This window comes from Drosophila erecta, unplaced genomic scaffold (genome assembly GCF_003286155.1).
Source record: "Drosophila erecta strain 14021-0224.00,06,07 unplaced genomic scaffold, DereRS2 tig00000126-arrow-pilon, whole genome shotgun sequence".
Taxonomy (NCBI): Eukaryota; Metazoa; Arthropoda; class Insecta; order Diptera; family Drosophilidae; genus Drosophila; species Drosophila erecta.
In genome coordinates, this window is record NW_020825209.1 from 11,556,840 (window position 1) to 11,571,295 (window position 14,456).

Sequence of the window (14,456 nt, forward strand, 5' to 3'; positions counted from 1 at the left end):
TTGTTACCATTGTTTTTTTGTCATTTAAATTTTGCTGGTGAAGGATCGGCGCCGATTGCAATGCCAAATGCTGCTAAACGAGGGCTCATTAGTTGGTGGCCATGTTTGCATGGCTCACACAGACACACACACACACACACACAGAGACGTGTTGCGAAGGGGTCAAAGGGCATTAGATGGCGGCAGCAAGGGGTGGCACTTGTGTACATGACTGCTGGCTACACAGAGCAAAAGGAGTCGCGTCCAACCGCAAGCACATTGATGACAGGTGCTTCATTAAAGGCCCTACAAGTGTCGACATGTACCGCCAAAATGTGAGCTGATGCTCGGCCTAACCAATGTTTTACACCACAATGGACAGGCCAATTAAAATGTGCCTCAGTTAATTAAGAAATGTCAGAAGGTTAGATGTACTTAGTCAATGGAGGATGCGCTGGCAAATCTTAATTAAATATATTCATTTGCAGGAGTAACAAAATTATAAATAAATATTACCAAAGAAGCGTGCCTTCCCAACATTGCTACAAAGAGAAAATTGAATCAATGCCCTATTGTACAATTGAAATAAATATAGGTCAAGGTCTGGAGTAAATATAGTTACTTTTGTTAGCCCACACAAAGATTTGCCTTTGAGTTCCAACAGGCGCTGTCATTCTATAAATAAGTTATTACTGATTGCGGTCAAGTACAAGTCCCAAAACAAGTTTGCATACGCTTTCTTCAGTTCCTCGCCGTTTCGCATAGGACCTCTATAACTCAGCCACTCCATAGACCTTTTTTTTCGACGTTTCCCAGCTCCACTGGGTACCAGTAGCTCTTAACGTGGCCCACTGACCGCTGGACTAATGAGGCGTCTGTCTGGACTTCTGTTTCCCCGTCTGTTTTCCAGTTGGGGCGAAAAATGTGTGGGGAGAAAGTGGGGGGGAAATGGGATCTCAAGTGTCGCCGTTTGCTTGTTTTTCGCCACTTTTACAACATAATTTGGGGTGTCGGCGAGGCCGGATCATGGTTTATGGCTCCACATTGAAGTTACTTGCGCCACTACATTCTGTTGAGCATTTTATTGCAGCCGACTTCCGGGCGAATATTAAATTTTTATATTGCCCCCGGAACAGTAGGCAACTGAAACCAACCGAAAACAGATAAAAGAAAAAGCGGCAAGAAAAAGCGGACGAAGAAGTACATGGAAATTGGATTCCATTTTCATGGGCAGTGTGACTGCGTTTTGGCCACTGTGTTTCCATTGCCTTTTTTCCGGCCAGTCTTTTGTCTTTTTTGGCTTGCTTACAAATTAAATGTACCAAATTTCGTAATTGAGCGCTTTATGTATTTTTAATTTATTTTCCTTATGACGCTCCCTATGCTGTCAGTTGCGCGTTTGATTAATTTTGCAAACAGACATATCCACTGCCTCTGTTCAGCCTCTCTTTTTGTCCGTGTCCATTAGTCGTGGACTTTTAAATAATTTAATATGACTGATGCCCCCATCACCGGCTATTAATACCCAATATTCGCTGAGCTGGATAAACAAATTATTCGCTTTCGGCTAACGTTATATATATAATATGTAATCAGCGATTTATATTAACACCAATGTTGTGTGACCCCTTAAAAGTATAAGAAGTCAGCTGATTGATCTACGTACATCATTTAGACCACCATCATTTATCTAGCGAAAAGTGACTGATTCCCAACTAATAATTATAAATAGGATCCCAATGCCACCCAAAATGCCACCAATTAAATACAAAATATTTTAAGACAAGCCTAACTTTGGCCAACTTATAACTGCTTTACTGTTTATCGTATGAAATCCGCGTACAAAATTCCTAGAGAATTTGTATTAAAACACTTGCATTAAAATATTATACTCATGGCCTAATTACCCTAAAAAGTGGTTACTCCCTCAACAAATACAAGTTACTTAAAAAGCAAACATTATTAATGCTTCATTTGTCGTCTGCTCTTTTCATTTTAATCTAAAAATAATCAAAAGAAAGAAAAGTTTCAGTGAAATGAAGCCCAGTAGCGAAAAATATACTTAAATCAGGTGGAAAAAACTTCTGAGCTAACTAACAATATTCAGGCCTTTTAATTGGAAAAATGTGCTTATAAGCACTTATACGGCTGGAATAACTTTTTTCAAAAGTTAAAAGGTGAAATGCACAACATAATTAAAGAAATTGATGCCTGTATAACTACCTCTCCAGTGGGCCATCAATAAAAACGTGTGATTAAGAAAGCTTAATTCCCATTAATCGTCAGGTGGCTAATTAATTGAAATCTATGAATATTGGATGCGAGCTGTCAGTGAAGTGCAAAAGCTGGTCGAGATTCCGGCAATAAATTAAACGCAAATAGGGAGCCTGTTTACACCCATTTGATAGAATCCAAATTTATCCCCAGCGCCTGTTTCAATCAATATTTGATTGGATTTGCCCAGTTGTTGGCTTCCGGCAGAGACCTTATACCCGAGTTTTCTTGGCCAAGTTCAGGTACTCGCAATTAAATCCAATAAAAATAACCAGCACATTGTTCGCGTCCGTAAGTGCGATCTGATTTTGCCGCGTTTTTCGGCTGAATTATAAACAAACCGCTGGCTAAGCGTTGTATATGTGGCCAATATATGTTTGATGGCGGAGTGGGAATGGGTAATGTTATAAGCCGATTTCACGGCCATAAACATCGATTCGAGCAGCGTGGCGGCGGAAAAAATATTTGAAAAAGATGGAAAGAAAGGAAGCTGAAGTTCAGAGCGGCGGTATTTGATTTATGCGGCAGTGGGCGTGGCAGCGCGGCATCTAAGTAAAATATTTGCCCGCCGCTAAGCCACCACAAATCTTGTTCCGCTTCAAATTTATTAAAAGCGAAGCGGTGATTTATGGGATTCAGGCGACCATCAAATACTTTGCACTCGATTTGCTGCCAATTCAAAACAAACTTACAAACTTACATCAGTTACAATGGAATATTAGACTTTAGAAAGTTAGAATGGAATCAAAACTTTTATAATACATACACATATAATTAAAATAACAATGACACTCCGCCTTTGACTAATATTTGTACATCAAACAGTACGAATGGGTATCACTTTCGATGGACACATCTCCAACCTGCTGGTATGTAAATCCGCTTAAGAGCGGCCAATGCGAACCTAATCCCCTTGCTGAGTTTTTCTTTTTCCTTATATTTTCCCTTATTTCCCGCCCAGTTCCCCGGCGGACTCTGTGCAAATTTTGATTTATGCGAGCTGCCAGGGAATGTCAATAATTGGCTTAGGATGCTGTGACTGCCATCTGCTATCGGCCATCAAACTTCGCCGCCTTTCGATTTTACGGCAGCTGTCTTTCGCGATTCACTTCAGCGTTTTCCAAAGGGAGCGGCGCCAGAATTGAATGAATGAAAAAAAGAAAAACTGAAAAGAAAGAGTTCATACAATTGTGCCGGATATTTTCGCCTGCTCAGCACTTTTCGCACTCTCCATCGGCGGTACAAAGTTTTAATGAGCAAAGCGAAAACACGAGGTGTCGCGAAAAAACAACATCGCTGGCAGTGTAAATCAAATCAGATAAATGAAATTTGACAAATTATTTTACACAAAATATGCGCAAGTTGTGAAAAGTTTTGCCATGACTTGAGCTGGGGCCAAAGCATTAACATATACAAAGAGCAAAAAATATATTTATTTATGTTGAGCTGATAAATCCAGCAATTTATCGCTGGAGAAAGAAACACCTGTAAGTTTCTTTCACACGTAGCTAGCCAGACCAGAGTACAGTTTATTTGATTTATGATAATAATAATCTCGTGCCAGTCTGCAATTTATTGGATTTTAGCTGTGAAAAGGGCATAAATTCTTGAACTGCACAACCAATTCCTAAGTCATAAATTGGTAATGAACACCCATCTTACATCTCTTCACTTGCAAAAATAAACAAAGTGTTGGCTGCTTGGCGGCCCCAAATTAAATGTTTATCATTTAATTAAACAGATTTGCACATTAAACTTTTGGGCGCCCTCGAAGGCACAAAAATAAAATACAAATAATGTCAAAAAACAAAATGCTAGCTGGTGCGCACAAAAATCTGAGCCAAGTTAAGACAATTTGAATATAAATGGCTGTTTTAGCCGGGCGCTTGTCCCTGCTGTTTGGCATGCCAAGTGCTGCCTGGGGCATTTGTTAATTTCCGTTTCCGTGTTCCCGCCAAAAGTAGCCGATCCTCCCAGACCCAGACCCCCAACTACAGCCATTGTGGCCCTTTGTTTCGACCCTTCCGCCGCCGATTTCCGACCCGCTTTTAATGCCGCTTTATTGTCAAAAGATAAGGGCGCCCACAAAAGCGGAAAAGCGCTTAAAAAATCTATTAAGCCGCAGCAAAAATGGCAAACACCTGTTCGCCTGTGTGGGGCAAGAGGCGCTGATAACCGCCGCCCACATCGCAGCACCCAAACAGCCAAAACACATAGCAAAAAATCGGGTGATAGCACTGCAAAGCGTCACTAAAAAATTAGCACTAAGCTCATTTTGCAGTATACGATATTAGAGAACCTATGGCTATATCTTTTTTGTTAGGAAAACATAAAACTCCCTTTAGATAAATGTATAAGTAAGTTCAGCAAACACAAGACGCCTTAAATTCCAGATATATAAAACATAAACTCCCTTAAATTTTAAATATATAAGTAAGTTCAGCAAACACAAGACTGCCTTAAATTCCAGATATATAAAACATAAACTCCCTTAAATTTTAAATATATAAGTAAGTTCAGCAAACACAAGACTGCCTTAAATTCCAGATATATAAAACATAAACTCCCTTAAATTTCAGATATATATTATAAGTAGTCCGTAAAACACAAAACTGCCTTAAATTTGAGATATATAAGTCCAGAAACTTTTCTTTTAAAGTTCTTTTTAGATTCTTTTCATTAGCTGATGATCATCTCATCTTGCGTTCTATAAAAACATTTATAAAATAATCAACAAAATCGTTAATACCATTTAAATGCTATGGAATTCTTAGGAATCAATTCCTTTAAGATGATACCACTTTTTCTCAGTGCCTTCCAAAAATTAAGACCCAGATGCGATCGACTCAATTTGTTTATGTGCTGTACTGATTGCTTTATTGTGGCTAAATGGAACACTCTACACATTGCTGTGGTCAAAATTATTATTTCGTTTGGTGTTGTCTTCGTGCGGTTCTTCTGTGGTTTTCCTAAACTTTCAAGTGGGTTCGGCATTGCTGTTGCCGATCGATAGCTTTTTCCATTTAATTATCGCCCTAGAATGGGGAAATATATAAATATTTAAAATTGGGTTTCAGATTCTAGAGTTGGCTACTTACAGTTGAGTCTGTAGTTGTTTCTGTGTTGGTTTCCACAGTAGTAGTTGCTGCAGTAGTAGTTGCTGCAGTAGTAGTTGCTGCAGTTGCTGCAGTAGTAGTTGCTGCAGTTGCTGCAGTAGTAGTTGCTGCAGTTGCTGCAGTAGTAGTTGCTCCAGTTGCTGCAGTAGTAGTGGCTGCAGTTGCTGCAGTAGTAGTTGCTGCAGCAGTAGTAGTAGTTGCTGCAGCAGTAGTAGTTGCTGCAGCAGTAGTAGTTGCTGCAGTAGTAGTAGTTGCTGCAGCAGCAGTAGTTGCTGCAGCAGTAGTACTAGATGCTGCAGCAGTAGTAGTATATGCTGCAGCAGTAGTAGTAGTTGCTGCAGTAGTTGTTGCTGCTGCGGTTGTTGCTGCTGTGGTTGTTGCTGCTGTGGTGGGGTATCCAGGATATCTGCCTCCAGTGCCAGCGTTGCCATAAACGGCGGCATAGGCTGGCACAGCCTGGGAATAAACGGGATAGGACGAGGGCGGAGAAGGATACTTGACGGGGAGCGGGGCATAGGCAGCCGGAGCGGCGGGATACGAGACGGAATAGGAGGGAGAGGGCACAGGATACGGGCCCGGAGCCTCAGCCAGCGCCTTGGCGCCATAAGGCCCACTGGCAGCGGCATAGGCGTACGAGTTCTGGCCAGAGGATGAGGAATACCGAACCGGGGCATAATCCTGAACTGGCTTGGGATGATAGCCATGAGCAGGCGCTGGTGGATTCCACGATTGCCCGGGATACGAGGGACAGTAGCTCAGGTCAGTTTGGACAAGTTCTATAAAGAAAAAAGGGAATTAAATAAATTAACGTTTGTCATAAGCAAGGATGGGGATGGAGAACTAACCCTTCTTTCCGGCGAACAACAGTTTCAAGTTCTGCGAGTCCAGGCGGCACTTGCTCGAGAATCGATGGTAGTTGTAGCCATCGGTGGCGCAGACAGCATATCCACCTGGTGGGCACACTGCATCGAAGTTCACGTCCGCAAAGATGTAGTCCAGTTCGGAGCCCGAGTAATCGCCATACCAATCGTAGTCCCCCTTAACACCGACGTAAGCCAGGACGAAAGTCAGGAGTAGAGCTAAGGAGCTGGACTGAGACCTTGGGTAGAACATGTTGCCGATGGAACTGATGTCGCTGACCACGGAGATCTCCGCTTTTATGGGTCAGCGACTCGACTGAGAAATGAGGTCTGGAACGTGCATGTGATTACGGTCTTTACATCACTCTAGAGCATTTTTTTCATACTTAAAACCCCGACTCCCCGGCTTTTATCACTCGGAAACGTGCGACCGAAGAGCGGCGACATTATGCCATAGTAATATGGCATTACCTAACAAAAAAATCGTTCACTTGGCCGTTGCTTAAACTCTCCAACTAGAACTTTAAGCCCGCTCAGCTGGCGCCAGATTGTTCTTAACGTGGGCAAATGGATTAATGTCGATAGAACCTGACCTAACTAATCTGAAACTCATTTTTCCACGCTTCTTTTGAAGAACAGTGCCATACAAAATGTAGTCAAGCTTATATTAATACAAAGTGCTTCTCTACATACCCAAAAACATTAATAATTGTTAGAATATATCTGACATTATCCCTTTTATATTAATCAAAGCCAAATGACTTTCAAACACAATCATGCAGCAGAAGTACATCAATTTCCCTGGAAAATTTCCTTTAATAAGCAAATACAATTACAGTAATTCAACTTTAGGTAGACGGATAACCAGTGATACTAGGTTACAAGCTACAATTCAAATTTTAAGCTCTGTTCTAAGCCTGTACCCAATCTCGTTCTTGCTCCTGACCATTCATAAAATTAAAGTGCATTGCATATAGTTGCGGACATGTGCAGACAATTTTATTGCGAAGGCGGTTTGCCATAAATTCACTTTTACGGGCATGCCCTTTTAGAAGCTGAAAGGCAGAAATTTTCACACCACACAGTGGGCTGCTAATTGTAAAATACATTTTATATGAAATTCTCTTACATTTTCTAAAGAATTTCGTTTCAATCCTAAGTCGATGCCAATTTCGTCTGAAGAAACGGCAGAGAACCGCATAAAATATTTATACTCGCTTGCTATGCAGGACATCAACTATGCAGGAATAAATTTTATGAAAGTTTGCGGAGATATTTTACATGAATCGAAAATTGAAGGGAAGGGAAACGAGGAATTCACTAAAGTTGAATCTTAAAGGTTACTGCGTAACAATAACTCTGCATTGCAATCGCATCTAATGCCATAAACAGGTCCAAAGTGAAAGAAAATCCAGTTTGCATTGTTTTCACAAATTACTTTCAGGTCCCATTATATACAGTTTATCATATTGCTGGTATACGAGTTTGAAATTAAATTGATTAGTTTTAAATTACTTTAGGAACTCAATTGTGTTTAGTATTTAGTATTTTTTGTCGCCATAAAAACACGATTAAAATAAGTCATTAGATGGAAAACCGCAGTTGAGTTAAATGCCTTTGACAAAATTCGAAATTCTTAAGAATTCCCAGCTGTGTGCGCCACGCCCACCTGGAAAACTGTTATACACGCCCACGACAAGCAATTTACTTGCCGCACAAAGGCATCTAAGCAGTGCGCCGACAACTTGTTGATGGCAAGCAGTGCTCTGGAAAGCAGTACTCGTGCACTCGAAAAAAGCACAAGCTTTACATAACGAAAATATAAATAATTACATATTCTTGGTTCTTTTGCCTCATATGTATGTGTTCACCAAAATATGTTTATTTACTGACTACTTATATAGAAGTTTATATAAAATCTTTCAAGACATGGTATTTTTCATACATTTCGTTCAGTGTGCAGAGGGTGGATGGGCGGGAAAACGAGAAAATGGGGAAAACATGGGCCCTGCCAGCAACATCGGCTGGTGATTTTTGCCGGATGCCGTACCATTTGCCTGCAGTACGCGGAGCAGAGCGGTGCGAAAATCGGAGTGGAGCGGCCAATTTTGAATACCGATAACAGAAAGCGTATTTTTTGTCCGTGTTTCAAATATTTTTTGTTGTGCTCTGTTGCTGTACGTGAAACAGAATCAATTGTTTAAGTTTTCAATGAATGGCTGTGGCAAACAATTGACTGAATTCAATTGCCCGTGGGGCCCCATGTAAGTGATCTGTTTTTGGTTTGCGCAAATTCTTCACAACTATTACGCGGATATTAGGTGAAAATATTTTAGAAACCACATTTGAACATAAATATTTCAGCAAATATTTCGCCTAATTAGTGCGCCGCACGAGACCTAATTTTTGCTGTGCGTTTAATTAAGTGCACAATCGAATTAAATATTTGCGTAAACAGTACAAATAAATAATTCGATTTCAAGCCCCATCCTATTTGCGGTTGTTTTATGCGGAAAGTTTTTGCGCTACACAGGGAAAATAAGGCAGTGATTGGCAGGAAATAAGGAAATGAGGGTAATAATTCGCAACGTTGGCAACTTTTATGCCCAGAAGATCCTTCATGGGATTCGAATTCCAGATGATTCGTGGCCAGTCCGGCGTGCGTAATTGCATTTGGTGACCCAGAGGATGTGGATGAAGTAATTTGTTATTATAATTGATCCGACAAGAATGACCGAATAATGTGGCATTATTTCGCATGTCCGCCTTCACTTCGTGTGTGTGTGTGTTGTTCGCTTTGCGTGGCATTTCCGTTTCCGGCCTGCAAATGGCGCTAGCATCATTAACCGCATTGACGGCCTTATTCCTCCGCTTCTATTATTTTATTTTTCTTTTTTCTGTCGCTAGGCTGCTAGACAAAACAATTCATCATCAATATTCAGCATGTGTACATATAATTATTCCTCTGGCAGCTTTTTGCGCCCACCCCTATTGATTGGCCATTTGTATCTTTTGCAGCGGGCGGTCCCGTCGCCAAAAAACAAAAGAAAAATATGTCCTTCCTCTAACCCCACCCATTGTTGACAATAAATATCAATTTCGTGCATAATTTATGCAAGCAAACGTTTTCCAATTATTTGTGCTTTATGAATACTTCAAAATGAGCGCCCCCATTCCTATGGCTTCTCTTCTCCCAAGTATCCAGCATCAAAAACTATGCGAAACAAAACAATTTGCCAAAAATGTTGCAGATGCTTGCGTATTTCTTGGAGGGCTTCTTCAGTTTTGTGGGGAAATATCTTGGGTACACAGAGCGCTCCAGATGTTCTTGTAATTTGGCTGCATATATTTTTGTTTTTAGTCGGTAAAACAAAAGGGCATTAAACATTTTTCAGAACTGGCTGTAGTAAAAACGAGCTAAAGTGAAAACGAGCTAGTTTTCAAGAGAGCAGCTTGCTTCCAAATACAAGCATATTTAATTACTTGTGCTAGCAGAAGAAGAAAACCATAATTATTCCATTAAAAACCTGCTTCAAAGAACATTTTTGCAGTCGCGTAACAATGTTTTTCTATATGTAACTGGCACGACAAACGCAATCTGTTGAATAGGCATAGTGTTCTGTGTCACTTTAAGTGTATTTTGCCCCAAAGCAATGGCAAAGCGGGAATCCTGCAATGGATTTAATTCAAGGGAGGGGTACTGTAAATGCAATTAATGCTCATTAGAGCTTCAAGACAACCATTCGAATTGATGGCCAACAAAGGGCGCTCTTGTCCTTGGTCCTTCCAACGTCCTGTCCCGCTTACCTGAGGCTAATTGCCCGGCCGAGACACTTGCAAAAGTAAAGAACATGCAGGAATGCTTAGCCAGGCGCCATATCCATCATGGGAAACTGTCCCAGTTCGTTGTAATAAATTAATGCCGCAAATTAAAGTTTAGCCTGTGAGCGGGAAAAGCATCTACGCTGTATGTGTGTATCGTGCATACAAGCTTTTCCACTGCTTGTGCAGGCTTCTGTGGAAACTCAATCAAGTGAAATGAGTTTTGATTAAAAATATAACCTGGTTAGGCAAGAACTTTGTAGCTTATACCGCTTTTTGGGCCACGTGTGTGTGCGTGAGTGTGCGTGTGCCCCTCGATCGAAGTGCATTTCATTTGAGTTTTTGCCCCGTGGCATTTGCTCTGTCGCGCTGTGTGACGAAATGCAATTAAGTTCGCCCAACCACGGCTGCAGAAATAGCGACACAATTAACCACCGCCATTAATTAGACAATAAACTGATTTACAACATGTGGAAGACACCTACTCGGCACACACAACACACACAGCCCCGATATTCTGGGTGGTGGTTCACAGGACTGGGGGAATGTTCCATGCCCCGTGTGGATATTCCATTTCCTTTGGCACCATTTCCCCGCAGACAGGCACACTCCACAAATATCAGCCCAATGCGAGCAACTCTTTGAAGCCTAACCAAATTAGAAATGCACACACGAATGCACAGCCACAAGCGACTGAAATTCCCATTGCCATGGCGAAATACTGCGAGAAATAATGTTCAAGTCAATATCTTGATGTAAAATAAATTTGATTAAGCTTTCAATGATTATTTGTGGCGAATTCATTGTCGTACTTACCTCTAAAGCCATTGTAGCTGAAAACCAATCCTGCTAGTCTATTTTTTCAGTGCACCAACCCATGACAGCAGTTACTCACACCGAACAACCCACGATGGCGACAACCTCTTCAGATTCGGAGCCGCTAAATTTGGATGTGGCATCGCAGGCCCAAACGCAGGATAATCTGCGCATCTTTTTAAAGCATTTGTATGCCGAGTGCGTGTTTCGATACCAGAATGTCACATACGATACGGGCGACCCATCATTCTCACTTGGCCCAGCAACAGGTGAGTGGCGGCCAACGGGCGTATACGTGATTTGCCACATGTCGTCGAGCGAAGAATAGCAGGGAAGCGAAGAGAAGAGTAGGGAATTAAATTAAATTACAGCCCATCTGATTTCATTTGATGCATTTCAAAGAGATGTGTTTAAATGTATACAAAGTTATTGGATTACGTCTTGGGATGCAAATTTAAACATGGGCACTCGTTTCAATGCAAATCACTGACGTCTCAAGGCAAATTGATGAATTTAAAAAGCACTTCACCTCAAACTTAACTTAACAAAAGTACATATATTCTTACAAGACCTTTTAAATATGTGCAGCTGGGAGAAAACTTAAATAGGGTTTTCTTTAGATGCCACTTCACTTGACATGTGTAAAGCAGTTTTAAATGCAAGTCTATAAGTTAGTCAGCCTTGCAGCCTACAAAGTATTATATTATGTCATAAAGTAAGCCAATTTTAATGGCACTTGTCGCCGTGCACAGACTACGATTCCGATTTGCCGGAGAACTTCAGCCCGGTGCCGCGATATCTGGAGAACGCCGCGATGAACGAGGGCGTTATTGACATGCGGAGCGTGGACGAGGAGCTGGCGGAGAAGGAGGAGCTGATGGCCACCGTCGTCAGTGCCACGATGGCCACAAATCAGAAAGAGCACCGACTCTTTTGCCCCCTCAACTTTGACGGATATCTCTGCTGGCCAAGGACTCCGGCCGGCACCGTGCTGAGTCAATATTGTCCCGATTTCGTCGAAGGATTCAACAGAAAATTTCTGGCCCACAAGACGTGAGTTAAATGCCCAATACTTGTATGCCTGCATATTACGCCCTCAGGGCTAGGATAGATTTGCATTCCGTTCAGGGTTTCGCATGCTCAAATAAAAGCCCCAATTCGTAATATTCACATGAGCATAAATTCGGAAATATCCTGCCCATTTGGCCTTCCCTGTGTCATAAGCTGCAAATGTTTATTTATGGGTGCTACAGAGTTTACTGCATAAAATCGCAGCATATATTTTCCCGATTCAGATAGAAAATGTTGTAATGAAAGCACATTAAAATCCTTGCTCAGCGCTGGCAGAGATAATCTCCCTTTAAAACTTGCACTACATGTGTCCTCCAATTTAATGGATAGTGCTCAGCCCACTCGACACACCAGCTGAGCTCAGCTGCCTCCTGGTTAAATTGGGTAACTTGTGCATTGTCAGGCGCTCCGTTTGAAACCCCCAGCAGTCCGCACTTAGCCAGCCACAATTATCGTAAGCATTTCGCATTCATAGCTGCTTGGAGAACGGCTCCTGGTACCGACATCCGGTGAGCAATCAGACCTGGTCCAATTACACCAACTGCGTGGACTACAAGGACCTGGAGGTAAGTGCTCCGGCGGCATCAGGCGGGGGTACATGGGCATTAATCAAGAAAGTTGCCACCGCAGTTTCGCCAGTTCATCAACGAGCTGTACGTGAAGGGGTACGCCCTCTCCCTGCTGGCCCTGCTCATATCGATTATTATTTTCCTGGGCTTCAAGTAAGTGTTGTCGGCGCCCTCCCCTCTGGAAACTAATGCACGGACATCCCGTTCCGTTCCGTTGGCAGATCCTTGCGCTGCACCCGCATCCGCATCCATGTGCACCTCTTCGCCTCGCTGGCCTGCACCTGTGTGGCCTGGATATTGTGGTACCGGCTGGTGGTGGAGCGATCCGAGACCATAGCCGAGAATCCGGTAAGATGCACTGTGAGAAAATCCATAAACATAACTCATAACTTTCAGCTCTGGTGCATCGGCCTGCACCTGGTGGTGCACTATTTCATGCTGGTCAACTACTTCTGGATGTTTTGCGAGGGCCTGCACCTGCACCTGGTGCTCGTCGTGGTAAGTCATCTCATCTGGCATTGCCGGCTTGCAAATCTGTGTAATTGCCCAGCAAGTCTGCATTCTTTGTGAGCGACTTCTGTGCATGGCAGATGTGATATCCTGCAGCCGCTGACATGGCAATGCCTCATCCCCGGCAATTTGTCTAAGAGCAAATCGCCACGTTGGCCAACTCCTGCCCTCTGCTTCCGCCAGATACTGACGCCCTCCCTCCATTCGCCAGGTCTTTGTCAAGGACGCGATTGTGATGCGCTGGTTCATCCTCATCAGCTGGTTCTTGCCGATTCACATTACCATCCTCTACGGACTGGCCAGGCATTTCAGCACACCGGACAATAAACAGTGAGTCCTTGCCAAAGTTACCCGCATTTATAAGTCGCAAGCATTTGATTTAATGCTGCACTGCATCGTACGTAACTTTTGATGTCACACTATTGCAGCTGCTGGATAACGGACAGTCTCTACTTGTGGATCTTCTCGGTGCCCATAACGCTATCGCTGCTGGCCAGCTTCAGTAATATTCCCAATTTCATTTCCCGCACAATTTGGCTAAGCTGTTTGCATTTCGCCCAACAGTTTTTCTGATCAACGTTCTGCGGGTGATCGTGAGGAAGTTGCATCCCCAGTCCGCCCAGCCAGCGCCACTGGCCATCCGGAAGGCGGTGCGGGCCACCATTATCCTGGTGCCGCTGTTCGGGCTGCAGCACTTCCTGCTGCCCTACCGTCCGGACGCCGGCACCCAGCTGGACCACTTCTATCAGATGCTCTCCGTGGTGCTGGTCAGCCTGCAGGGCTTCGTGGTCTCCTTCCTGTTCTGCTTCGCCAACCACGATGTCACCTTCGCCGTTCGCACGCTGCTGAACAAGTGGCTGCCCAGCTTGGTGATCGCGCCGCCGGCCGGGAGTAATACTGGACAGATGGCCACGACCACGCCCAGCCGAGAGTTGGGCGTTTAAGGAGTACCGCTCGCGGGTCAATCGAAACATTGACCGCATCGCAGAGCAAAGGTTCTGAGGAGCAGCTTGGAACACTTCTATCATGATTAGTTGTAACATCATTTTGGTTTTAATTTACTTTACTTAAAATGTTCCAGTAGTATTTATTACCCAGGCTCATCAAGTCCGAAATGCATTTACAAAATGAAAGTTTTGGTCATATTCATTCATTTAAATAAAAAGAGTGCTAAATATTTCTAGGAAGAAATGTTACCATAAAAATTCAGTTTCAAACTTTTCACTTTTTGAGAAAATATATACAAAAATACCTACATTCAAAATCTCAGCTTGAACCTAGAAAAATTAATATAAATATAAACCATATATAATATATTGCTATTTAAATGCATCCTTGAGGATCCCCTCTATATCTACTATTTATGGAATCAAATGCCAAGAATTTACAGGTACCCCCGATGATTTTAGTACAAAATCATATGCTTATATTTTACGATA

General features: G+C 42.6%; 2 protein-coding genes across 2 annotated transcripts; one reads left to right on the plus strand and one right to left on the minus strand.

Annotated features, from left to right (window-relative positions):
* Window positions 1–5,276: 5,276 nt before the first annotated feature.
* Window positions 5,277–6,494, minus strand: LOC6550188 (spore coat protein SP96). The gene is made up of 3 exons (XM_015155163.2): window positions 6,215–6,494; window positions 5,352–6,145; window positions 5,277–5,288 (listed from the first exon to the last, which is right to left on the minus strand). The coding sequence occupies exons 1-3, from the start codon at window positions 6,480–6,482 to the stop codon at window positions 5,277–5,279; spliced, it is 1,074 nt and encodes a 357-aa protein (XP_015010649.2). The 5' UTR covers window positions 6,483–6,494.
* A 1,777-nt stretch (window positions 6,495–8,271) lies between these two features.
* On the plus strand, window positions 8,272–13,961 carry LOC6550189 (calcitonin gene-related peptide type 1 receptor). Its single transcript, XM_001978292.3, has 10 exons — window positions 8,272–8,493; window positions 10,918–11,136; window positions 11,620–11,920; window positions 12,414–12,504; window positions 12,569–12,660; window positions 12,729–12,855; window positions 12,904–13,005; window positions 13,229–13,347; window positions 13,446–13,519; window positions 13,582–13,961. Exons 2-10 carry the CDS (start codon window positions 10,929–10,931, stop codon window positions 13,959–13,961), a joined length of 1,494 nt encoding a protein of 497 aa, XP_001978328.2. The 5' UTR covers window positions 8,272–8,493; window positions 10,918–10,928.
* Window positions 13,962–14,456: the final 495 nt, after the last annotated feature.

Excerpts from the sequence above, each read along its gene's own strand:
- LOC6550188 (XM_015155163.2), bottom strand. The coding sequence starts at position 6,482 with ATGTTCTACCCAAGGTCTCAGTCCAGCTCCTTAGCTCTACTCCTGACT. Across the intron at positions 6,146-6,214 it reads GTTGTTCGCCGGAAAGAAGG|AACTTGTCCAAACTGACCTG; the intron begins GTTAGTTCTCCA and ends TTTTCTTTATAG.
- LOC6550189 (XM_001978292.3), top strand. The coding sequence starts at position 10,929 with ATGACAGCAGTTACTCACACCGAACAACCCACGATGGCGACAACCTCT. Across the intron at positions 13,348-13,445 it reads AGCACACCGGACAATAAACA|CTGCTGGATAACGGACAGTC; the intron begins GTGAGTCCTTGC and ends ACACTATTGCAG. Across the intron at positions 13,520-13,581 it reads ATCGCTGCTGGCCAGCTTCA|TTTTTCTGATCAACGTTCTG; the intron begins GTAATATTCCCA and ends TTCGCCCAACAG.